The sequence below is a fragment of the Lampetra planeri genome, chromosome 5 (genome assembly GCF_965212315.1).
Source record: "Lampetra planeri chromosome 5, kcLamPlan1.2.h2, whole genome shotgun sequence".
Classification (NCBI taxonomy): Eukaryota; Metazoa; Chordata; class Hyperoartia; order Petromyzontiformes; family Petromyzontidae; genus Lampetra; species Lampetra planeri.
This window is the reverse complement of record NC_136111.1, coordinates 23,135,763-23,162,105: the sequence shown is the minus strand read 5'-3', so window position 1 is coordinate 23,162,105 and position 26,343 is coordinate 23,135,763. Positions and strand designations below refer to the sequence as shown.

The window sequence follows — 26,343 nt, the reverse complement described above, 5'->3', positions numbered from 1 at the left end:
CGAGCCCCTGGTCAGCCCCAGTGGTACTAGTTACGAAAAAGGATGGGTCAACCCGGTTCTGCGTCGATTACCGTAAACTAAATGCAGTCACGCTCGGCGATGCCTTCCCCATACCCCGCATCGATGACACCTTCGACAGCCTCGCCGGAGCGCGATATTTTTCCACCCTCGATCTCGCGTCCGGGTACTGGCAGGTGGAGATGGCGGAGGAGGATCGGCCGAAAACCGCATTCACCACCCCGATGGGACTATTCGAGTTTCGAGTACTCCCGTTCGGACTCACCAATGCGCCTGCGACGTTCCAGCGGCTGATGGAGTTGGTGATGCGGGGCTTGCAATGGGAACAGTGCCTGATTTACTTGGACGATGTGATAGTGTTCAGTAGATCTTTGTCTGAGCATTGGTCCAGGCTACGAGAGGTGTTCCAGCGATTGCGAGCGGCTCATCTCAAGCTCAAGCCACGTAAGTGTTACATCGCACAACGCGAGGTGGGGTACCTCGGGCATCGCGTCAGCGAGGCAGGCGTGCACACTGATCCGGAGAAGGTACGCGCCGTAGTGGAGTGGCCACGGCCAAGGAATCTGACGGAGATCAGATCATTTTTGGGGCTCGCCACCTATTATCGTCGATTTGTAAAGGGATTCAGCGAGATTGCACGCCCCCTCACCCAACTCACCTCCCCTAAGCACCCCTACCAGTGGACGGGGGCCTGCCAGACGGCCTTCACCACTCTCAAAGACCACCTCACCCACGCCCCCACCCTCGCTTTCCCCGATTTTACCACCGATTTTATTTTGGACACCGACGCCTGCAGCAGCGGGCTGGGCGCGGTGTTGTCACAGGTACAGGATGGGACGGAACGAGTCATCGCGTACGCCAGCCGGACCTTGAGTGGGGCCGAGCTGAACTATTGCGTGACCCGCCAAGAGTTGTACGCCGTGATTTTCGCATGTAAGCAGTTCCGGCCGTATTTGTACGGCAGGAAATGTCGCGTACGCACTGACCATTATGCTCTGCAGTTCCTTCTCACATTCAAGGAGCCGCGGGGGCAGATGGCCCGGTGGTTGGCGCAGTTGCAGGAGTACAACCTGCAAATCGAGTATCGGGCTGGCCGGACGCATGCAAACGCGGACGCCTTGTCGAGGCGACCCACGGTGGACGCTGAGACAAGGGCGGAGGAGGCCTGCCCGTGCTTCACGGGGGGACGCTGCCGGCAGGCAACGGACCCCCGAGCGGCCGCGGCCACTGACCCCCCCCCAGCGAGAGAGAGTGCAGTGTGCGCCACAGAGGCCCTCACAGGTGGCACCGAGGATCCCGTCGACCGCACGGCAAGCGCGGGACCCGCGGCTCGGGACCCGATCGGACGGATCCAGGAGGACGTCGGCTGCGCCTTCCCGGGCCTGAACGACGAGCAGCTGAGACAGACCCAGCAGCGAGATCCCGATCTGGCGGCAGTGGAGGCGGCACTGCGGGAGGAAAAGAGCGCCCTGCCAGGACCCTGGAGCGGTTTGTATGCCCGGTTGTGTGTGCAGAACGGAGTGGTACGGGAGTTAACCGAGGCCGGCCAGCCGGGGTGCATCTGTGTTCCTGCCCAGGTGCGACCCCAGCTGCTTCGGCTGGTGCATGACCACCCACTCGGGGGCCACGATGGGGAACGACGCACTCGAGAGACCCTGCGTCGCCAGTATCTCTGGCCCAAATTGGCACAAGACGTGGCGGCCTGGGTACAGGGCTGCCGCGCCTGTCAGCAGTGCGGGCCGAAACCGGCACGATACCAGGTACCCCTAAGGCCGTTCCGCGTCAGCCGCACGAATCAGCTGGTCGGGATTGACCTACAGGGGCCATTCCCGCGATCCCATCGAGGCAACCGATATATCCTAGTCGCAGTAGAGTATTTCACCCGCTACCCCGTGGCAGTGGCCATCCCTGATAAAACGGCCTTGGTGGTGGCCCGGGCATTCGTGGAACACCTGTTGGAGACCCTGCGAGAAGCCCGAGGTCGAGCATACCCGCAAGGGGAAGCCGCGCATCGGCGGCAGGAACAGGGCACCCGACCCCGCATGGAACCCCCCTTATTCCTGACAGGCGCTAAGGTGTGGCTACACACCCCTCGCGTCGGGGCCGGGCAGGTGGGGAAACTGACGACCTACTGGCGGGGACCCTGGACCGTGGTGCGACAGATCTCCCCCTGGACGGTACTAATTTATGGCGGGGAGAGGGATCGAGAGACGGTGGTCAACGTCCGCCGCTTAAAACCGTGGAAAGCGGCCCCGGCGAGAGAGAACCCCGTCACTCGAAGGCCCCGTAATCCCGGAGTACCCGCACCCCTCGTGTTGGGGGGCCTCGCACCCTACATGGGCCCCGCCGGGCCCCCGAGACGCCCCGACCCCGCCAGGGGACGGCGCGGACGACGGCCCCTAAACCCCTCCGCTTCTGAGTTTGTACCCCAGCCCGCAGGTACCGAGGTACAGGGAGAGCCGCTGGAGTGGAGGAGGAGGCCGCCGCAGGAGCTGCAGAGGACGGAGCCACCCACCCCGAGACCAGCCACGAGGGCCGGACGGACCCCCCGGATCCCGCAGCGTTTCCTCGTGGGCGCGGCTCAAGCAAGGTGCTCCAGTCAACCCGGGACGGGGACCAGCACCTCGGGGGGCTATGTCATGCCGCCGCCACGAAGCCGTTCAGCAGGCGCCCCATCTAAGACCTCGCCACCACCAAGCGACGGAGCCGACCCCGCGTCCCCCTCACCTCACCTCGCACGAACACACCCGCACGCATTCCCCCCCCCCCCATAGAGCTCGTGGGGAGGTCACCTGGCCGACCGGTTTTTATCCGAGAAGCCCTTATCGGGATTAAACTTTCACGGTTTCCGGCGATCAGGGAATTGGACGACCTCCCCCGTGCTACGTGGCGCCGCGGCGCTGCGACCAGCCTTAAATATGGTGGGGTCGCGGCATGGGGCATTCGGCCACCGCGGTGGAGGCGCATTTTCCCCCCACACACACCCCCACGGGTCGACGAGACAGGCGGAGGAGGGAGGGGACAGCATGAATAGCGGGACCGCATGGACTCTTGCGCATAGTCATGGAGGGTTGGGAACATTATGCTTGAGCGCACAGGCCCCATTGTTAGGAAGGGTAAGGGAGTAATTAGGATGTACGCCGCCAACGCCGCTCACTGATTAGCATATCAAAAGCGCCGGAACCGCCGTGCGCGGGCTCGAGGTGCACGAGCCCATTGTTCAGCGCAGCCTCCCTTTGATGTAGGGAGGATAAATAGTGGGGCAAAAAGGGGAAATGGGGGTTACTCCAGCGCAAGGCGACGAGACACAGCTCCAGCCAGCGACCCGGACGTCCGTGCGACGCACCGAGGTACGCTGTTAGCACAAGGATCAGCGGACCGCCGTGGACACTTAACAGTGAGTAAGAAGGTGAATTAGAATCATAGCAGATAAATCGGGAATAGGTATAGAGGTATCAGCGTAGGCCAGCCTCGTCGACTCACTGATTTAACATCTAGTTCCAGGTAGCGGATAATAAATCATTAATAGCTGATCGTGGCGTCGTGTGATCTCGTGTTATAAGTGTGAACGCGTGTGGTACTGTGTATGCGTAAGCTCGCGGCGTGCGTAATCAGCGTACTCCAGGTGCGCGATCATAACGTGAGCGGCGAGCGCGGCGCAGAGCGGCGCAAGAGTGGGTATCGCGTGTGGAGCTGTAGGCGTGTGTGCGCGCACGTTCACGACGTGTATAATACAGGTGCGCGATCCTAGCGTGAGTGGTCAGGGTTGAGTGAGTGCCGCGCAGAGCTGTGTGTGGGTGTGCGCGTACGTAATTAAACATGCCTACTACGCGGACCCGCGGGGGAGGAGAATCCTGGAGCGACGGCTCTCACCCCATGGATGAAGAACGCAGCAGCGGTTCGCCTAGCAGCGAGGGGGCGAGTAATGAGATTAACCCGGCCGTTAGGGGTACCGAGGGAGGGATCTCGGGGGCTAGCGACCCCCACACAGTGAACCGTGGCTACAGTGGTCGCATGAACCCACGACGCGCAACGTGGGTGGCTCATAGGTAACGTGGGTGGCTCATAGGTAACGTGGGTGGCTCATAGGTGGCGCGTGTGGCTCGCCATTGGAAGGTTGCGAGTTCAAATCCTTGTTGGGGGTTGACTCAGCCCATCATCCTTCTGGGGACGATAAAATTAGGAAAATGAACAGTTGTTGTTCTATGAATAGACTCTCCCCCGCCATAGCAATGAGGAATATCCACCACTGGCACGGGGCAGTAAGCAGGAGATGAGCCTCAAGGGTCACATGAGGAGGAAATCACTTCGACTTGTGTTGACATACACGTGTCTTTTGAAGGGGGGGGGGGGAAATCGATTCTGACGCAGGTCATTCGATGCAAGCATCGTCAAGTTAAAAACTGATATGAAAATAAAATCCGTGCAATGTTTACACCTCTCGCGGCAACAACAACGTGGTTCAATCTTAACCCTGCAGAGACGGGGACGGCACAATCAGCTGCCGTGTTAGTGAGTGGGCTGCCGTGTTAGCGAGTGGGCTGCCGTGTTAGTGAGTGGGCATCACGTTCGTACCTCGGAACCAAGTCCAAGCGGGCTGCTCATATCTGAGTCAGCAGAGCTTCATTAGTTCATGGCCAATTCCTTTTCGACGGTTCTTTTGCCATGTGGAATACAATCACAAGTAGCCGGAGGAGACCCATGGCCATATGAGGGGATTATACTCATAGGTCAAATACGGTGGGTTAAAAAGCCCGCTTGGTGTTCCATCAATTTCTGATCCATCGATCCTTGCCTCCAAACCGCTCGATTACAAGCAACACACCACACTTGGATTTGATGTCTATCCACTGCACTGATGGACAATTTCAGTGTTGTTTGAAATGACAAGCAATTTCCAGCAATGTGTCACGAGTCATGATGTGGCCTTTAAAATATAAAGAATGTGAACAACTATTGGCTTGGTGCTCACATATGCACAGCAGAGGTGACATTTAAAAGCATTTCTTGAGCACGAAAATAAAAAAAAATGGAATCATCATAAGCCGTGATCTAACTACTATCAGCACGAAGGCCGGCTGAAATCGACACCATCCCTGATCATCCTGTGATGCAAAATGAATCGAGCTCCAGCACATGAGCACATCACTCCATCATCAATCCATGTCCACGTCGTTTGTCCGGTTAACCTCCTTTAACTGCCACTCAACGTGACGTCACTAACCTGTGCACGTGATGAACACTCAACGTGATGTCACTAACCTGTGCAAGTGATGAACACTCAACGTGACGTCACTAACCTGTGCACGTGATGAACCCTCATAGTGATGTCACGAACCTGTGCACGTGATGAACACTCAACGTGACGTCACTAACCTGTGCACGTGCTCTGGTCCATGTACTCCTCTGTCTGTCTCTCGGTGTAATCCCAAGCACGCTTCTCTCGGTAAGTCTTTGCGGTTCACGACAGAAATCACTTTTCTAGATCACAGGAGTTCACGAGGTTGGTTGGATTATACCAGGGGTCGGCAACCTACGGCTCAGGAGCCGCATGCGGCTCTTTGCGGGCTGCTTCTTGACGATATGTACATATGTACATAGATGCATTGCGGCTCTTGAAATACTGAATTTTGTACCGAATTGGAAAGAAATGGCTCTTCTTGTTATTTTGGTTGCCGACCCCTGGACTATACATTGTTCATTGCTTGGTTCCCAGTGATCTTCATTTTAAAAAAATGTCTTTGTGGATGGAAAAGAGTTTCAAGATATTTTGCGGAGAGGTCCGCATTATTCCATAATTAGACAACATTGTACCGACCATGCACAAACTTAACATTCAAATCCTACCAGAGAGGCCATGCAGGATAGCATGAGGTGCAGTGTCTCCAGTAAACGCAGTGAATAAACATTTGCTTCGCATGCACGCTTCTGCGAGATACCTCTGCCATTAAGTGGCACACTCTGCATTTCTCACACGTGAAAAGCAAGCTGCAGACATTATCTATAATTACATCATGGCATTATCAGTAAAAGCACATTTATGGCCGTGAACTCTAATGTTTATACGTAAGGATTTTTTGTGCTGTTATCTGACACGCAGCAGATGGCCAATGTATTTTATTCCCAATAGCCCAGACCTGGGGGTCTCCATGGTTCTGGCCTATTGGTCAAAATGTTTCTTACCGATTCAGTAAGATTCCTGGCGATTGGTAACAGCATTCACGCATGCACACGAACTGTCAGCAATATTTCCAAAGGGATTCGCTCAGTATGCGTTATATTTACAGTGCTTTATTAGTAAGAGCCATAATTAAATGGTTAAATTTCATTTGCCGCGTGGCAAAACATTCTAAATACATGAACTTCTTTAAAATCAAAGCGGTGACCATAAACGTTGAAACAAATAATCACTTGTGATCAGAGAAGCGTGTTGCAGTCACACGACGGATTGTGTACATGTTTGACCGTAACGTGTTCCTTGCAATTAAACGCAAGTAAGACGTTCCTTGCGCGATCCGCTCTCATTCATCCACGTGTTCCGCAGATTGTTGCCTAAGCTCCCTGGCAACCCCCGCTGACTCCGCTGCGTTGGCACTTTGTTATTTTGGCATTTAAATCCTCCTCAACACGCATAAAACGGCAGCCACAACGAGCATTACCAAAGCAGCTTTCATGCTGCAACACTCGTAATCTCGCGCGGGGAGAACGCGCGACGCCGACGCGCCACGCACATTTGCGCGGGGCCTTCAAACGTAAAGCGGGCCTGTGGAGACATGAAAGACGGCAAACTCAGTTCATCGCCGTCGTGAATGTGGACATCGCTGGGTTTGCCTTGAATGGGAAGTGGCTCACTGAGGCTGGTGGAGTGGAAGCGCTCGCGGTGCATGGCCCCACGAGTTGGCGGGAATAAAGCCTCTCCCGGCCCTCTGCCCTTGGCGGCAGAAGGATGAAGCCGAGCGTATTGGGAATACCGTTGGCTTACACGAAGTGCCTCAAGTGCTCAGCTCGTGAGGCTTTCTCTATTCAGGAATATTGTTCGTTGCCCGCTGCCAATTTCGGTGGCGTGTGCTCGCACGCTCGGGGTGTGTTATTACCGCCGCTGTGAGTTGATGACACACGTGATGAAATGCGACTTTATTGCCGTTACTGGTTTTATGGTAACATTTAATCAAGTTGTTTTTTTGTTATTATCAAAGAAGGAGACTTAATTTTTTTAATTCTAAATGAAATTGAGATAAAGCATGTCAATCCTGTTCTAAAGTCGTTTTCACACTTTGCACTTTTAAAGCTCAGCCATGAACAAATGACCATTGAAAGCATTCCATCCCATTAACCACCCTGCTAAGTACATCGTCTATTTTGTAGTTTTTTTTTAACTCGCTAGACCTTTCTTGTTAACGAATGCACTATTTTGCAAAGGTCTGGAAAAAAACCCACAAGGGAACAAAACAAACTATTCACCCTCGAGAACACAGCGTGGAACGTTAATCTGTGCCTCCAAGTTCCAACAACTGACTCAGGGTTTTCTTTTCCTTTCCGTTTCCTCGCTTTGTGCTCCCAGTGGGATTCTTGGTTGGAGAGAACCCGTCGTGACGGTGACCAAAACCTTCAGAGCTCAGCGGCATTCTCCCAACAGAGGAGGCTCTGTTCACCACGGACACAGCTGCCTGCAACACATTCCTGCGTGTACAACGCTCTTGGCCTTCGCGCTGCACTATGGTCAGAAAAGGGGTCCCGGCTCGTATAGCTGGACGTGTGCATGTTGAATCTCTTTGGCACCGTACGTAGCCAATGGCGCGAATCGGAATTGCGATCTAGGCCTCGGCAAGGTAAGGTAATTTACCCTTTTTACCAAGTAAAAGGGTAAAGGTAAAGGGTAAAGGTGTCAACCATGCCAAGGGGTAAGGTAAAGGGTAGGGTAAAGGTAGCGCGGAAGAATTACCCGGTAGGGTAAAGGTAGCGCGAAGTATTACCTGGTAAATACCCTGTTCGCTAAAAGCTCCGTGGCGCAGTCCATGGCCTCCATTTTAAATTGGAATCATTGATGTCAGACCAGATGGAGACGGACCACGTTCTTGAGGTAGAGGATGAGGTCGAGGATGCCAGCAACGGCATTTTCGGGGTCGCTGCAAACAGCAATCGAAAGAGGCAGCGGCATGCGTTCCCGTAGGAGCACACTCACGATTAGATGGAGGGTGATTCCCGTGTGCAGCAAGGAAAGCGGCAGTGTGTGCACTGCCGCAAGTAGTTTTCCTCCCACACGAACACGTCGGGGTGGAAAGCCCATTTCAGGAAGCACAACGTGCTCGCCCCAGGCAGCGAGGTCGGGACGTCGACATCAGCGAGCCGCCTAATGCAGCAAACGGTGAGCCGGCCAGCAATCCCGGATCGCCTCCTGGTAAAGTTTGAGAACGCGATGGTTAATTTTGTGATCCAAGGTGCAATCTCTTTGCGAGCCGCCGGCAGCGACAAGTTCAAGACCTTGGTCCACACATTGACGCAGGGATACGAGGACCCGTCGACCTGCACCGTCATTCGCAGGATTGTCGAGCATCACGCCATCATGCTGCCCATCATCGGGCGTTCTTCTCCAACCTGGACGTCGCCATCTCGCTCACCATCGACGGGTGGTCGAACCACAACCTGAAGGGATTTTGGAGGGTCACGGTGCACTGGATCGACACCAAATCTGGTGCGTCGAAATCCATGCTGCTGACGATCCTCGATGTGCAGTCCGGAAGGGGTGTCGGCAAGCGAGTTGGCACCGCTCTGTTTGAGCACCTCCAAAGCCTCGGGCACAATGTCTCGACCAAGCTGCTCGCCGTCACCAGCGACAATGGCTCCAATGCGATCAGTGCTGTCAAAACGTTGTTCACCCTAGTCAACGCGGACGCCGGATATGAGCAGTTGCGGGCTTGCCACCATATTCGCTGCGCGGATCATTCGGTCCAGATCAGTGTCGTCCAAGTTTTCAAACCGATCAAGTCGACCAACGCCTAACTGCACGAGGCGCTCGTCAATATCAGGTGCAGCAAGGTAGTCCGGCAGTCGTACCGCCGCGAGGCTGAGATCGCCAAGCTCGCCAGCAAGGAGCCGACGCACCAGGACTCGCCAACCAGGTGGCATTCGATGTTTGACATGGGCGACGATGCCATTAAAAAGCGTGTCCCATTGGACATTATCATGGCGCGCTTTCCAGGTGTGATCGACGTCGGTGCTTTCTCTGAACTGCAGTGGGCAAACATTGAGGGCGTGACAGCATTCCTGCGAATGCCGTGCCAGGTCATGACCTCGTTGACGGCGGACCGCAAGTCGACATTGGATCTCATGCTGGTGATGATGGAGCACCTGATCCGTCATTGTGATCACGGTGAAGCCGCCCTTAGAGCGATCGATGAGTCCTTGACCGCGACAGGGATGAAGGCCGAGCTGGTGCGGTACCGCGACTTCCTGGTTCAGGACCCGCCATTGTGGCATCCTACTTGAATCCACAGCTGCCGAACACGACAGACCAAGACGACCTGGCTACACTGACGGCCACGATCCACTCTGTCCTGCAGCATCACTACTCGGACGTGCTCGCGATCCCGCTGACGGCAGTCGCTGCCCATATGGAGGAGGGGTTTGCTGTTCAGCACCCTATTCAGCAACGTCGGCAGCTCCATCGAAGACGGCGATGAAGTCGATCGTTTTCTGAGCATGGGTGTCAGACCGCCAGCGCCTTCATTGACGTAATGAAGTGGTGGTCTCCCCGCAAACAGCTGCTCCCCGCCCACTACAAGATGGCCTGCGACTACTTGGGAGCGCCGGCGACGTCAACTCCCTGGGAACGTGCGAATAGCGGAGCCGAGCGGGAGTTCACGTGCGTTTGCCAGTCGCTGTCGTTGACGCTCTTCATCCAGTCCATGTGCTTGTGCTCGTGGATCATGGCCGGCTGCCTGAAAGTCCCGTCTAAGTGGGCCGGAGTAGCCTGTCATTCGTCCGAGGACGACGGCAATGACGACCTTGATCAGGTTGCTGATGAGATCGTCATCGACCAAGACGACTGGGATGAGGAGGTTATGGAAGACGGTGTCGTCGACAGCCTCAACGCACGATTCGAGAATATTCTATATAAATAAAGCGCTCTACCTAGCATTTACCTGTTATAAACCTTTTTCATGTGTAGTACACCAGTAATTACCCTGTAATCGGGTAATTTGTATGGGGTAAGGGTAAAAGGTAGGGTAAAGGTAGGCTCGTTGTTTTTACCTTTTACCTTACCTTGCCGCGGTCTAGTGCGATCATACCAATGGCCACGCTGCTCCCAGATTCGGCTGGGCGCTTGGGTTTGTACGCAGCTGGAGGTTTTTTGGTTTTGAAAATGTCCACCTCGTATGCAAGCAGAGTAAGAGTCGGGTCACGTGTGCCCGCTGGGATAGATGGCCGGATTACAAGCAGTAAAAATAGCCGGATTTGTTAACACAGATACATGTTACAGCATTATTATTTTTATGCTACATATGATTTTTTAACTTTACGAAAACATGTTCAAAGTCACGTGTTATACTTTTTCTGATTGTTCTAGTTTTAAAGACTCATAAGCCAATGTGACATTGAAAACATAGATTTTTATGTTATTTTAGATTTTTTTGCCTAGGCCATCGAGTGAGGCCCACAAAGCAAACATGTAATAACACGTACACAAATATTGAAAATCTACAGAGTACACACTATACGTTTATATAATGGATGCAGACACACAGGTCTGTCTGATGGTCATGTGACACAGTCCCCATTCACATCTACCCACGCAAAATCCCCATTGCTGAATGTAGAGCTACTGCAGTCATATCTGGCAATGCCCCAAACTGCCGAGTATTCATTTCTCAATGATCTACACACTGGGGTTCATATGAAAACATAAACGGACTGTCACTGACTGGGATCTCTGCTGTTATCATCTGACAGTGGCCACTGTATTTGCTGCTTATGTTCCCTCCATTATTTAGAAGCATCCGTTTAGAGTATTTGGCTGCTGTACATTTCCACGTGAAAAGCCACTTAGTTGAACTATAATTTGTGATAGCCAGGTCGCTTCTGAAAAAGAGCTATATAGCTCAGTGGGCCTTACCTGGTGAAATAAAAAAAGTTTACTTTTTAGTTTAGTTTTTAGTTTAGTTTTTGTTTAGTTTTTAGTTTAGTTTGACTCCCTTCCCCCTGCCAACCATGCCGTGGGCTCCCTGAACCCGTTTAATCCCAGGCTCAATAATCCTATTTTTTGTTCCATCTACCAATGACTTACTGCCTCTCTCTACAAAATAAACATGCGCAGTGTTTAGGTGTGGGATCTTGAGATGCACTATGTAATACAACTTATACTCTATTGTATTACTGTGTTGACTTAAAGCTTTCGTAACTATAGGAATTCATATTCTTTAGGTCCTTCGTTAAAGCCATGTAGATAGGTTCAAAGAACAAAAAACTACGACGTTTTGATCGCAACACAAGCGGTCGTCTTCCTGAAGTGTTTTAGTTTTTTGTTATTTTTTTTGAACCTATCTACGTGACTTTACCTAAAACTCCAAATAGTATGTATTACTGTGTATATATGTAGTGTACATATGTGTCTTGTCATGCCCTGCAAGACACCAGCTTGATAATCACCACACACTCTAAAGGCCAGATCTCTTGCAATTCTGTTGTCGAAGGGTGAACTTATTTCCAATATGCTATGGTCAATGTGCACAGAGGGCTATGGAATGCAACTTAGTGGGTAATCCAGAAATATTCCTGCCATTTGATGCATTTTTTCTTCATTTAAATGCTGAAGCCCGCTGCTTAAAAAGCCATAAACAGCGTGGCTTTAATTCATGTCGGCAGTGTTTCTGTAGCGTCATTCCAAACTGTTGGTATTATTACCGCCAGGTTAATAACAGCCCTAAATTAAGCAGAAATGAAGAGCCCTTAACCAGCAAATAGCGATGCGGCTTACACCTCAACAGCCTCACAGCATCGACACAACCAAGACAACCGATGCAGCATCGATACAACCAAGACAACCGATGCAGCAACGGCAGCCACGTTTCACAAGAGCTATGCGCACTTTCTTTTAAAAATGGAAGCCGATGGTGGTGCGATCGGTATGAACCAAGCCGAGACACATGTCAGCTATTTTTGTTCAGCGTGGTGTAAGAACCATCTCCAATGGTGGCGACGTGTCTGCCCATAATAATACAGAGGGAAAAAAGTATTTGATCCCCTGCTGATTTTGTACATTTGCCCACTGACAAAGAAATTATTAGTCTTTAATTTTTATGGTAGGTTTATTTGAACAGTGAGAGACAGAATAACAACAACAAAATCCAGAAAAACGCATGTCAAAAATGTTATAAATTGATTTGCATTTTAATGAGGGAAATAAGTATTTGACCCCTTTGCAAAACATGACTTAGTACTTGGTGGCAAAACCCTTGTTGGCAATCACAGAGGTCAGACGTTTCTTGTAGTTGGCCACCAGGTTTGCACACATCTCAGGAGGGATTTTGTCGCACTCCTATTTGCAGATCTTCTCCAAGTCATTAAGGTTTCGAGGCTGACGTTTGGCAACTCGAACCTTCAGCTCCCTCCACAGATTTTCTATGGGATTAAGGTCTGGAGACTGGCTAGGCCACTCCAGGACCTTAATGTGCTTCTTCTTGAGCCACTCCTTTGTTGCCTTGGCCGTGTGTTTTGGGTCATTGTCATGCTGGAATACCCATCCACGACCCATTTTCAATGCCCTGGCTGAGGGAAGGAGGTTCTCACCCAAGATTTGACGGTACATGGCCCCGTCCATCGGCCCCTTGATGCGGTGAAGTTGTCCTGTCCCCTTAGCAGAAAAACACCCCCAAAGCATAATGTTTCCACCTCCATGTTGGACGGTGGGGATGGTGTTCTTGGGGTCATAGGCAGCATTCCTCCTCCTCCAAACACGGCGAGTTGAGTTGATGCCAAAGAGCTCCATTTTGGTCTCATCTGACCACAACACTTTCACCCGGTTGTCCTCTGAATCATTCAGATGTTCATTGGAAAACTTCAGACGGGCATGTATATGTGCTTTCTTGAGCAGGGGGACCTTGCGGGCGCTGCAGGATTTCAGTCCTTCACGGCGTAGTGTGTTACTAACTGTTTTCTTGGTGACTATGGTCCCAGCTGCCTTGAGTGCATTGACAAGATCCTCCCGTGTAGTTCTGGGCTGATTCCTCACCGTTCTCATGATCATTGCAACTCCACGAGGTGAGATCTTGCATGGAGCCCCAGGCCGAGGGAGATTAACAGTTCTTTTGTGTTTCTTTCATTTGCGAATAATCGCACCAACTGTTGTCACACTCCCTTTAAGAGTGTGCTCCTAATCTCAGCTCGTTACCTGTATAAAAGACACCTGGGAGCCAGCAATCTTTCTGATTGAGAGGGGGTCAAATACTTATTTCCCTCATTAAAATGCAAATCAATTTATAACATTTTTAACATGCGTTTTTCTGGATTTTGTTGTTATTATTATGTCTCTCACTGTTCAAATAAACCTACCATTAAAATTATAGACTGATCATTTCTTTGTCAGTGGGCAAACGTACAAAATCAACAGGGGATCAAATACTCCTCACTATAAGTGGAAATTTCAATCGTGAACTATTCTCAGGAAGGTCTGTTCATCCACCGCCTACTGCCAATACCACTGGGCATGTGCAGCTAACGGCAAATCATTTTGTTTTAGACGATACTAAACACAACTATTTTATTTTATCAGGTAAGACCCACTGAGCTATATAGCTCTTATACAGAAGTGACCGGGCCACAAATGATAGCTCAACGAAGTGGCTTGTCATTATGTGGAAATTTATAGCAGCCAAATACTCTAAACGTATGTTTCTAATTGTGAAGGGAAAAACCTGAGGACGCGGAGAAAAATCTACGCGACCACAGGGAGAAAATGCAAACTCCAAATATACAGGCATCAGGATTGGGATCGAACCCACGACCTCATGTGGTGCCCTTGTTGGCACGCGTGCCGTAGTATATCCATCACTTCACCCCTTATCCACTATCCATGGACATTAATCGTCTTATTTCCGAAACTCTTTTAACTTTGCTCAATTCAAGGGAAGTGTTAACTCTCACCTATTACTGCTGTTATATTAGTGTTTTGGGTTGGCCGCTTGATCTTTTGGGCATTTCCACAGCAAATATGTTTTGTTATTGTAATAAAATTAGTTACTCCTCTTGGCTGCATGATAATTCTAAGCTTGTGTTCATTGGTTGTCAATCCGATAGCAAATTGTAATGCAATCCATGTGTAAAACTACCAGATGTCCCGGTTCAGGAGAGCCATGGTAGTGTCGTGAAGCATTTGTGAACGTTGGGATTTTTGTCCCAGTCGAACATTGTGTTGGCTTCAGGCTCGACTCGGGATGCAGGCAAAGGGCGGAGCTCCCTGGGTAATGGGCGGGGCTACCTGAGTAATGGGCGGGGCTACCTGTGTAATGGGCGGGGCTGCATGGGGAGTGGGCGGGGCTGCATGGGGAGTGGGCAGGGCCTATGAGTAGTGGGTAAGGCCAACTTGTGAGCTCAGCACCCCCTCTCTGTGTGTGGATGGGAACAGTGGGTGAGTGGGCGTGGCTATGTCAAAGTGGGCGTGGCTATGGCAAAGTGGGCGGGGCTATGTCAAAGTGGGCGTGGCTATGCCAAAGTGGGCGTGTCTATGTCAAAGTGGGCGTGGCTATGCCAAAGTGGGCGTGGCTATGTCGAAGTGGGCGTGGTTATGTCAAAGTGGGCGGGGCTGACAGAGGCAGGAGCCGCCAGATCACCCACCGCGTGTTCTGGTTGAGCCTTCCAGAGATTGGGTGGTAGCCTCATTCCATGTGGCCTCTCTACTAACTTTCAGTTGTCCGAAGCAATTGAGGTTCATCATGTGACCTCCTTTGCCAGTACCAAAATATGAGATTAGGTTTTCCCCTTTTTCTGGCAACAAAACAGGTGTTAAGATGTTAAAACACCAAAATGAAACCTTTTACAAGGAATCATGTTTGCATTAACCACAATACTTGTGGTCAGAATGCAAACAAAAACATACTCTGATAATATATGCATTGTCTTTTAAACTGATTGGTCCACACCAGAGTCAGCTTTCTTTTGAGCCTAGTCTCAAAACGGTGTTAGACCAGAGGACGCCAAAAGGCGTACAGCATTCTGACCACAAGTATTGTGGTTAATGCAGACATGATTCCTTGTAAAAGGTTTCAGTTTGGTATTTTAACATCTTAACACCTGTTTTGTTGCCAGAAAAAAGGGGAAACCCTATTATCAATTGACGTTCCTCTTCTGTTTACATGTCTTGATGTGTGTACCTTGTGAGATCGTGTTTCCAATCCATGCCATGTGAAGCGGCATGCCTGGTAAAATGCTCCTTTTAGGTGAAACGGCATTTATAATGGCGATATAACATTTAATGCATTGTGTATATTAAATACACACGTGCACAAACAAAAACTGGAATGTTAGGAGAGCTCTGTAAGAGCCACATTCACTTTCTTAACAAAACAGTGGCAACACATTGCCGGAATGTTACCGCATTGTTGGTGTTGAAAATGTCAGCACATTTTGGGCTAAAAACTGGAGAAAAAATGAACATTTGCCAATAAGCACATCATAGCATAATGTATTGTATATCTTTATATTGTAATTCATGGACTGGCCAAAAATCATTCTGAAGTAATAAAAAACTACTTATTTATGAATTGCTATTTAATAATGCATGTGTCATTATCTCTTTTTGTATAAAGACGGTTCATACATTAAAAATTGTGGATTATCCCAATAGTGCGCTGTGACATTCTCCACTTGTAACGAATGAAGGGCTGTACTCTGCTCGATTTTATCGTCGTTTTTTGTAATTTAGAACATTTATGACCGACACGAGCCGTATAATGGCCCTTCTCAGATACAGTTTTCAAAGTGAACATATCCATGCAGATGCCCTCTGAGGAGCCTCATTCTCAGAACGGCGTGCATGGCAATGCCTTGGGGGCCCCTAGGTCGGTGCTCAACATTCACATCTCGCCCCACTCTCAATGCTAGATTATCACAGCGTGCTTCAGATGTCCCTCGTCACTCGCGCACAGCAGTGCCTTGCCGCTTGAAATAAACCTAATCATTTAAATCACGAACAAGCCCAACATTGAGCACCAAACTAAATTTCGCTACGATTGGTGCATTTCACTCCGTAATTTATCATTTGCTACTCCACTTTACACCGCATACATGACTGTCATCTAACGCTTCACCATGATGTCAATGCTGGCAGAGATAAGCCAACACTATAAGTGTGGTTGGTAATCTGTAATGGGGGTTAAGTTGTAAAAGGGCGTGACCAAATCAACCGCACAGCGCCGATCTCGTCTGACTTCGGAGGCTAAGCAAGGGTGAGCCTGGATAATGCTTGGATGGATGACCACCCTACTCAAACCGGATGTCATAGGGCAGCTTAGCTACGTGGAGGGTATCAGAGGGCGGTGCAGCAAAAGCCATTACTGTACTGTACTTCCATGCTACTACATCTATGCTCCTCGTGTTCACCATCCTGCACTGACCAGCATGCAGAGGCCCTCATCCAGCTGTGGATTTACAAACGGGCTGTACCAGTACACAAGTTTACATGAAGGAGCACTGCATGCATCATCACGCAGGATCTCGCTTTGGATGTTCCAAGTGCCATAGTTGCTGTTGCTGGTTATTTTGCATGAAAATCTTTCGGGCCTCTACTTAGCCACTGAGATTTAAACAAAACCAACACGTAGGTCACTTTACTCCTGTGCTACCCACTTATTGCACGAAGCGATGAAATGGAAGTACCAGTAATTATTGTGTACAAACCCTCGTAGCAATTTTTTTCTCAGTGGCAATAGGATAGCACATCACAGCTTGCGTTGCTAAAACTGGCAAGATAGCACTTTGTCAGAGGTAGAGGGATCAGGCAGACTAAATCTGTAACCCCAAGCCCTACCACGACCCTATAGCCCATGAAAGAGATACATAAATTCACATCCAATAGGGCTTGTCTAATGTGCAATGGCGTGAAATCTATGGAAGCTAGGAACTTGAGTAAATCAAATAAACGTAAAACATGAGTCTAAAGAAAACATGGTATTGTTCCAGTTAACCCGTTTGCACGATGAGCATGTGACCTACATGAATGTGCTCATACCATGTGTCGGTGCATAAAGATGCACAGGTAATGCACAATGCGAGATGGTCGTGCAATTATAGACACGCAGCCCATAGCCAATTAAAAACTTAACGAATAAAAATCGTATACAATTATGCAGATTTCCCAGAACCAGTCGTCACATGTTGAGACATCAACGCTTCACTTCTCATCAATGTTAACATAAAAGCCTAGTGACGTATAACTCCAAAATATAATTTAGCTAAAATAGTAGTCTTTTTGTGTGCACGCTCCTTTGAGTACACACGATCAATAGTATTCATAGTAGGCATATGGAGCATTAACAGCAGCTCAATGCTGCATGCAATAGATTATTCATCAAGACTATTTTCAGAAAATGTTCCGCGCTTTCTCATTCTTTTTTAATCAGAGATAATAAATTCATTCAGTAGATTCGTTTGTTTCGAGGCGGCGGGCCTTTCACTTCTACAAAATCCGGATGGTTACAAATACTAATTCAGCATCTTTGTTGCCGCGGATGAGAAAGGTTGACGGGTGTAATTGAGGCATTTTGCGGCGTGAATGTTCCATTCAGCGAGTGCTCTCCGGCAGGCTGCAGCTCTGGGTGGAGAGCGGTCGTGCTCAACTGCAAGCGCTGAAGGGAACACAACAGCCGTCGTTCGAGCCGTCCTTGGGCCTCCTACCCATCATCCCTCGTTTCATTTTCACCATGATGGCGTCCTTCGCAAAAAAAAGTTAAATATAAAAAGTCTAAGTGATCTATTTCGTAAATTGAACAAATTATTTCGTGATGATGGTCCTGTTGCTGCATTGGCAGTGGTGCAGAAGCACAATTACCAAAACAACTCAGCACACTTGTCAAGAACACTGCCAAACATATAGCCGGCGATGATTGAGGCAATGTCCTTTCTGGGGTATGTGCTATGACGAAGAAGGGCCGTTGCCTGAAATGTCACCGATTTATTTATTTTTCTTTAAAGGAAGTGTTGTTGGTATGAGTGTGGTGAGTTTCTTTCTCAAATTAGCATCGAGACATTTTGACTTAGAACTTTCGTGACTGCAGGAATTCATATTCTTGGTTCTTTCGGTAAAGTCACGTAGATAGAAAATAAAAATAAAACATAATACAAATTAAATTAAAATTAATAAATTGAAAATAATAAAAGCAAAAAACCCACGACTTTTGATCGCAAGACAAGCAGTCTTCATCAGGCGGAGAGAAAAGAGGGGGCAAGCCTCCAAATGCAACTGCTTATGAGGGTTTCCAAAGTGAGTGGGCAGGGGACGAGAGCTGACTTTACCGAAAGAACCAAGATTATAGCATCGAGACCTTGCTGGGATCCTGTTCATAGCCCTGAGTCAGTCAGCGAAAATTCCATATTTCAAATGATGGAGGTGAGTCTCTCCAGGCAACAACCACTGTTGACTTCCACACAGTGGTCGTGATTTTACCGACCCGGAGGGATGATGGGCTGAGTCAACAACCCGTTCTGATTGCGAGCCGCTCGCTCTACCGCTGAGCCACGTGGCGTGTTAGAAGGGACAATGGCACACGGGACATGTTCACCTCTGGAGTGTGCGCGTGCGTGGCACAGTAAGTGAACGTGCCTCCTCCACACGCGCCCCAGACAGCAGAATGTGTGTCCCTGAGCGGGCGAACGCTCACAGATATCACGGTCACCGTAGCAATGTGGTATCAGTGTACACAGCCGTAGCAGGGGCACCGTGAGAGCTGGAAGGACGCAATGTGTACCTGCTTTATAGGTACTCCAGTAGCAAGGCACAGACATTCGATGTAAGCTGATGAGCTCGAGTGGCTATGGAGCTGTTTGTGACAGGTGTCCAGCCCAAAGCTGGGGTCGGCAATGGCGGAAAATGAAATCTGCTGCTGGATTATCGCAGTGGCAGGTCTGGTTATCATAGCACCCGCATCTTCGTGCCACGCCAGGTACCGTGGTTACTGGGATAATAAGCTTGCATCAGGGCTGTTCGGTTGACAGGGCAAGCATTACTTCGTTACCGCACACCCATGATTATCCCATAACCATCGTACCAGGATTGCTCAATGGACAGGGTTACCAGAGTATTATGGTTACCAAGTTAACATGTAAGTGTAGTACCATGTGTAATACTGCTGACAGGGTAACAACGATAGCTGGGTTACTGCGGTCCGAGGGTAACCAGGTTCTGGTAAATCGATTACCATTCCACCAGCTTACCGTGGTACCAATAATTATATATTACCATGCAGCATGGTTTACACGTTACCATGGCTACTATTCTATCGGGCCATCGAGTTACCATTCTATGAGGGTTGCCAGGTTGCACTGTTAACCTGGTCACATCATTACCATAGTTACTCGGGTCATCGTGTTACCATAGTTACCGGGGTCACTGAGTTATACCACGGTTACCGGGGTCGTCACGCCACCACGGTGACCGGGGTCAGCGGTAGACCATGGTTACGAGAGCTCGTTGCGTTACCACGGTGACCGGGGTCAGCGGTAGACCATGGTTACGAGAGCTCGTTGCGTTACCACGGTGACCGGGGTCAGCGGTAGACCATGGTTACGAGAGCTCGTCGCGTTACCACGGTGACCGGGTCGCCATGGCGACGGGTGCTCCCGGCGGCGGGCCTCACCTGCAGGTAGGTCTCGGCCTGCGGCTGGAAGTCGCTGTGGAGCAGCTGGAAGCCGAAGCTCACGTGCGGGAAGCTGTGCAGCCACGACACCCACCACTGCGACGTGTAGTTCACCGCGAATGCCATGGCAACCGCCTGTCCGCAGACACACTCCGACTGCTGCTGCTGCGGCTGCTGCTCCCGTTCCTTCTTTAGCCGCCGCCGCTGCTGCTGCTTCTGTGACTGCTGCTGCTTCTGTGACTGCTGCTGCAGCTGCTTCTGTTACTGCTGCTGCCCTTTCTTCTATAGCTTCTCTAAGAGCTGCTGCTGCTTCCGCTGCTCTTCCTGATGCTGCTGCTGTTTCTCTTTCTTCCTGTCCTGCTGCTGCTGCTATGAATGTTACTGTCTCTGTGTCCCGTGTTGTTGTTGCTGCTGCTGCTGTTTGTGCTGCTGGTGGTGTTGGTGGTGTTTGTGTTGTTGCTGCTGCTGCTGGTGGTGTTGGTGGTGGTGTTTGTGTTGGTGTTGTTGTTGCTGCTGCTGCTGGTGGTGTTGCTGGTGGTGTTGTTGGTGGTGGTTCCCCCGCACGGCGCTCGGGCATCTCTCTGTCCCGGAGCCCGGAGCCCGCACCTCGGATAGAGCGACGCGCTCGGTGCTCCAGCCGGCAGTGTCTCTCCACCTCCACCGCCTCTCCACCCTCCCCCCTCCCTCTCTCCCCCCCCCTCCCTCTCTCCCCTCCCTCCACTCTCCCCTCCCTCGCCTCTCGCTTCCCTCCTGCCTTCCTCTCGCTTCCCTCCCTCCTCCCCCCACTCTCCTCTCTCCCCTCTCGCTTCCCTCCCTCCTGCCTCCCTCTCCCCGCAACGCCACAGATCCACTTCCTCGATCCCTCGCTCGCTCCCACCTCTCTCCCCTCTCTTCCTCTCGCTCCCCGCCCCTCTCTCCCCTCTCTTCCTCTTCCCCTTTTTTACGATCAGAGGAAACACGAAGATGCTCGGTGTAGTCGGCACTTTGCTTCGTTCATCATTTCGTTTTTTTTTTCAATGCTTTGCTTTATGTGCCCCCTCCCCCTTTTTAAATGAAATATTTCACGAAAGATCTCCTCTCCGCCCGCCGACAACAGCCTGCCCTCTCCTCTTGTACCCCTCGCCCGTGTCTCCCACCAGCAGCAGTAGCAGCAGGAACAACAAAGCCCCTTCAGGACCTCAGAATGCAATTGGAAGTGCCCCAGGTGTTCGCGAGCCCAACTAACCTGTACGGGATCTCGCGTGGACGATTTGTTTATCTTGTTCTGCCCATCATCATTAATGCATCGATTAGTGATTTCCTATTCACCTCAAACGTTGCGTAATACACGACTTTCGCTCACTTCTTTCTCAATACAAATCTCCCCCCACCACGAGACTCCGAAAATCAGTATGACTGTAAACTGCTATCCACCACGTGAGATATATCGCATGTTTATTGATTTGGGGTGTAAGGGTCCTATTTTAAATGTTTGAAATTTCAGTAGCGTCCCCTTTGGAAGTTTCTAGATGATTGACAGCAGTTTCTGCACACTCACTTCCATTCTTTCCCCAAAAGTTGTAGGTTTTGTTATATTTTAAAATGCATCGTTACTGGTCCACGGGCAGATGGAACTCACGTCAATGTCCTCACGGTCAGATACAGTACATCACCGTCTCCATTGAACTAAATTGAGCAGCTAATGTTCTCACTCTATTCTACACACAGTCTACCGACTTCTGTTGGTGTTTGATGCTGGGAATTACTCGGGCAAATATCCGCAGCTTGTGGATATCACGTGATGTTACGGATACGCTCCGTTCAAGTGTCCCCCTGTTTGCAAAAGTGTTGCCTCGGTGGTTTCTTAGCGAAACTACAAACGAAGCCAGCTACTCGTGAAATGAGTTCACGCTGGGTGGATCGTTGCACGGCAGGGCCGTGACATGTGGCGGTGGCGACTTGGGGAGGCCTTCATCCAGCAAGCAGTGGATTGACCATGACCGATGATGACGTTCCCAAAAACTCCTTTCGGACGAACCCACGGGTCTTTGTTGAGGCAAAGGCGCCACCTGGCGTCAAAATAACCGATGTGCCAGCGTGTGCTGCAGATCGGGCTCTTCGTAATGACACAAGGGAGGTTATTTTTGGGGCGTTCGAATACAAAATAATAAAAGCTCAACACATTCGTCATTACCACTGGCCTTGTGGAACACCACATGGTTTCTGGACTAAAACAATACATCTGCACAGTATTCATATGTCGAGAGACATGATGGAGTTCTGCTTTATGATATGTGCACATGGAAAGGGCAGGCCTGTAATGCTACAACACCACGAGTCCCTTCTTACTCACCATGCACATGCCCTTCTAAACGTGGCTTGTTCTCATGAGGAAACAGGCGTCAACTGCCGCACGGCATGCCAAGCACGTTTCGAACTTGTTCATCATTCCCCGGTGCGGTTACATAATGGCTCCAGTTGGGGGCGGTAGCACCGTATTAACGACGCATTCCACATTCGTCATTGTGCTGTTGCTCTGCGAGATCGATGATCGATGTTCGGTCGCCGCGTTGATGGCATTCGTCGTTATTTCTCACTGAACAGAGTGAGCCGCGTGAAGGCTGCCATCTTCCACTCCATTAACAATGGCCTTGAAGAGAAAAAAGAAATATAATTATCGATGTTTCGGGCAATAAACATTTTTTAATGGTACGTAACAGTATACACTATGAAGAAGGACCATTGCTCGAAACGTTGCCCATAATGTATTTCTCGTTTGAAGGCCACAGTGTAATTGACCAATGTGTTAATTTTATTTACTGTAGAGCGATAACAAGCTAACAAAAGAATCGTGATGTGTATTATACAGCGTTGCATCGAACTAGGGCCCATTATTTTACAGAGGACATTTGCCTCTAAACATTTGGCAGTCAACCAGCATTTAGCAATCAAGCAAGCACTCACTTCTAAGCTCGATTTGGAATAAAAAAGGCTCTGCTAGATGTAAAAAAATCAGCCAGCTTTCCAACTCATCTCATTAAAGAATACACTGCAAAATCCCTTGTTTGGACTCAGCTCTTTCATATTTGTGGACAATTAATACAATTTTACTTCATTCGAGTTAGGGTTTCAAGACCTGTACAGTACAGTGTATATATATTCATACCTGTGCCGTGATGCAAGCTCGCAAAGTATTCTCTTACAAAACATCGTTATTTTAATCGCCCTGCTACCGACATCAACCAAGTCAGCTCTCACGAGGCCTGCTCTGAATCATTTGTCCAGATTTCTCTCTGCCGCTCACATCGATCCAACAGCGACCGTTCAAATTGCCTTTGTATTATGGGAGTGTGCTAAGTGGCCCTTAATTATACTACAGCGTGTGTGGTGTGAACTGCTATACGTACTGTGTATTGCTGAGGTAGAAGTACACTTTGTAATTTTAAACATAAACGTCTCTTCATGCGGTTGTTCTGTAATTGCCAAATCAAGGGATTAGAGAAGCAATATAATAGATCCCAGACTGTGGATTAAGCGCTGAGGAATGCAGAGAATTGCCTGCCCCCGTGTTCTGTCAAACAAGTTTACAATGCACCACTCATCATCCTGTTTAGGCAAACTACGGGGCAGTTTACAGGGCAAATTACCTTTATTATCCACTTCAGATGAAGCCATTGGCCATCCACTCGACCTCTCTTTACTATTATCATTCACTAAAGGGAATGGCCAGTCTGCAGCTGAGCCCTGTACCAAAATACGTATGAAGTACATTATGGAATACAACATCATTATTATACAGTAATAATATAAAGCCCTGCCTCAATACACTGCTGGATGAAGACCTCCCCACACTGTCAGTAAAGCGGGTTTTGGGCCATACGTCACCATCGTAGTGTGTGTGGGACGATGAAGGGGTTGTCCAGGATTGGTTCAGACAGCACTCACCGCTGATGTTCGCCGTGGTCGGGAATCGAATTCAGGTCGCTAGGGTTATTGGCAGTGCACTAACCACTACACCACCGCTCCCTGCCAAGAAGCGTACAGGTCTCTGTGTGTCTGTGTCGACTATGCAAGGGAGTAGCTTCTGAGTCTGGTACAGGCGGCAGACGGCGTTGAGGAGGTGCAGTGGTGGCATCAGCGGCTAGAGTCCTTGAGACATGTGATCTTGGGACATGTGATCTTGAGACATGTGATCTTGAGACGTGATCTTGGGACATGTGATCTTGAGATATGTGATTTTGGGACGCGTGATCTTGAATGTAAACTGATTGAAACGGAGGCTTCAGTGGCCAAACAATGTTCCCACAAATATAGTGACCGTAGTTGCAACATTACAGTACGGTGTATATATATATAATTTGCATACACGTAGACGACACACATGTGAGTCACTGTTGCGAATAGGGATGGCATATTCCAATGTCTAAAAATAATACCGAGAAGGACCGGGGTGTTGTTTCGTGGGGCCACATGGGAGCGGATCATTGGCACGTCTGGGGACCGTGAAGGCAGATGGATGCTCGCGAGCAAGAAGCCTGCATTCTCTCTCTCTCTTTCGCATGTCAGTAAGTGGCGGTGTCGTCACAACGATGCTTGTGCCAGGCTATGTGCACCTTGAGGCCACGTGAAGTGTCGAACGCCTGCTGGTAGGAGGTCACGGGGCAGACCCAGGTACCACGGGTCGACTGACTGAGATGACTGGCTGATGTACCTCCTGTGCCTCCTACTGTCTTCACTTGCTGTGCTTTAGCCACCCGGCGCTCCGCTCGTTGTTGTAAGCGTCGCTCCTCCGCCCTCTGTTGTTGTTGGAGTGCGACTGCCTCCAACTGCACAGTATCAGCGTCCTTCACGAGCCTCCTCCACAGAGGCCGATCTTGACACTGCTGGTTTCAGTCATCAGCAAGTCCACTCAGCTCCACATCCGACTGTACCACATCACTCCATCTCTTCTCTAACCCGTGCGCGCCCGTTTAGCCCTCTATATTCGGTCGAACGAAAGCTGTTTAGGTAGGCATGCGGTGACTGGGCATGCGGGCTACATGACCCAGCCAAAGCAGCCTTTCCTGCCGAAGGAGCTCACCGATGGGACTTTGTCCAGATCTTTCAAGAATTTGTGAGCTCTTCACACAATCCAGCCTGGTTAAACCCAGGATGGATCGTAGGCAGGCCAGCCTAGATGTTTCCAACCGGCGAAGATGATCCATTAGGGGGGGTCCACGTTTCGCAAGCGTAGAAAAGGGAGGGAATGACCGTGGCCGAGAAGACCCAAAGCTTCGTGCGGAGCAACAGACCAGGTAGCTTCCACACAGCGTTACGCAACTGATGAAAAGATAATGCCGCTCAACAGATTCGGAGTGAGACATCTGCTGTCAAACCGGAGCTGGTCATGAGCACACTGCCCAGGTATGGGAAACACTCCACTCTCTCCACAAATGCCCCATCACCAATTGGGAGTTGTGGGGGTGGAGTACCCGATGGTACAAAATACCCAGACAAGTGCTTAGTTTTGGTGGAGCTGATGGTAAGGCCCCACCTCTTAGTGGCACACTCCAGGTTCAGCAGCAGCGCCTCTAACTCCTCCTCTGAGTGAGCGGCAATTACCAGATCATCGGCATACATAACGTGGTTGACCAATAGGGTGACATGCCTTGACCGCACCTGGGCATCGATCAGCCTCCCACTGTATCTATACCAGATGTAAATTCCTCCGGTACAGCCATCAAAGACTTCACGAACTACGTGGTCGAAAAATATGTGAAATAATGTGGGAGCCAGAGGACATCCCTGTCGCACCCCAAGGTGAACAGGGAATGGCTCCGACTCCCGGCCACGTAGTTTTACCCGGGCCCACTCACCATCATAAAGGTCCTTAATGATCGTGAGCAGAGGGTCAGGGACTCCGAAAGCACAATGAATACCCCAGAGCCCAGGTCTACTGATGGTATCATAGGCCTTGACCAGGTCAATAAAGCAGAGATGTAGGTCTTGTTGGAATTCCCTATACCTCTGCTGTAGCAGACGGACAGAAAATATGGCATCTGTGCAAGACCACCCTTTCCTGAAACCTCATTGGGGCTCTGCAAGCCTCTCCTCAGCGTGCCTGGCAAGGGGATGTTGAATAATCCTCGCCAGGACCTGTCCCGGCACACTGAGGAGTGAGATGCCCCTGTAGGTGTTCCAGTCTGTGCGGTCCCCCTTCTTAAAGAGGGGGACCACCAGGGCATCCTTCCAATCCTGCGGAACCCGTCCAGTGGTCCAGACTTGTAATGATATCATGTAGGGCAGTCTGTGCACAGACGCTACCCTCCCTCAGCATTTCGCTTGCGAGATCATCTCTGCCTGGTGCCTTTCCTGGTCTCAGACTCTGGATCGCCTTTAGTACTTCCTCAACAGATGGCACCTCAGCCAGCCACTCACAGGGGGTGACTTCTTCCAATATTTGAGACACCGCAGCCTCAGCAGGATCATCCACGATGTTTTCCATGCCGAGGGATTTCCCCTC

General features: G+C 50.1%; 1 protein-coding gene across 2 annotated transcripts in view; it reads right to left on the bottom strand.

Annotated features, from left to right (window-relative positions):
- The window catches only part of LOC144719172 (protein tweety homolog 1-like), a 126,694-nt gene extending 106,176 nt beyond the window's left edge, over window positions 1–20,518 (bottom strand). For both annotated transcript variants that reach the window (XM_078595050.1, XM_078595051.1), the window contains exon 1: window positions 19,863–20,518. In XM_078595050.1, coding sequence (XP_078451176.1) covers window positions 19,863–19,988 — 126 coding nt within the window. In that variant the 5' untranslated portion in view covers window positions 19,989–20,518. The remainder of the gene's footprint in view (window positions 1–19,862) is intronic.
- Between the last annotated feature and the right edge of the window lie 5,825 nt (window positions 20,519–26,343).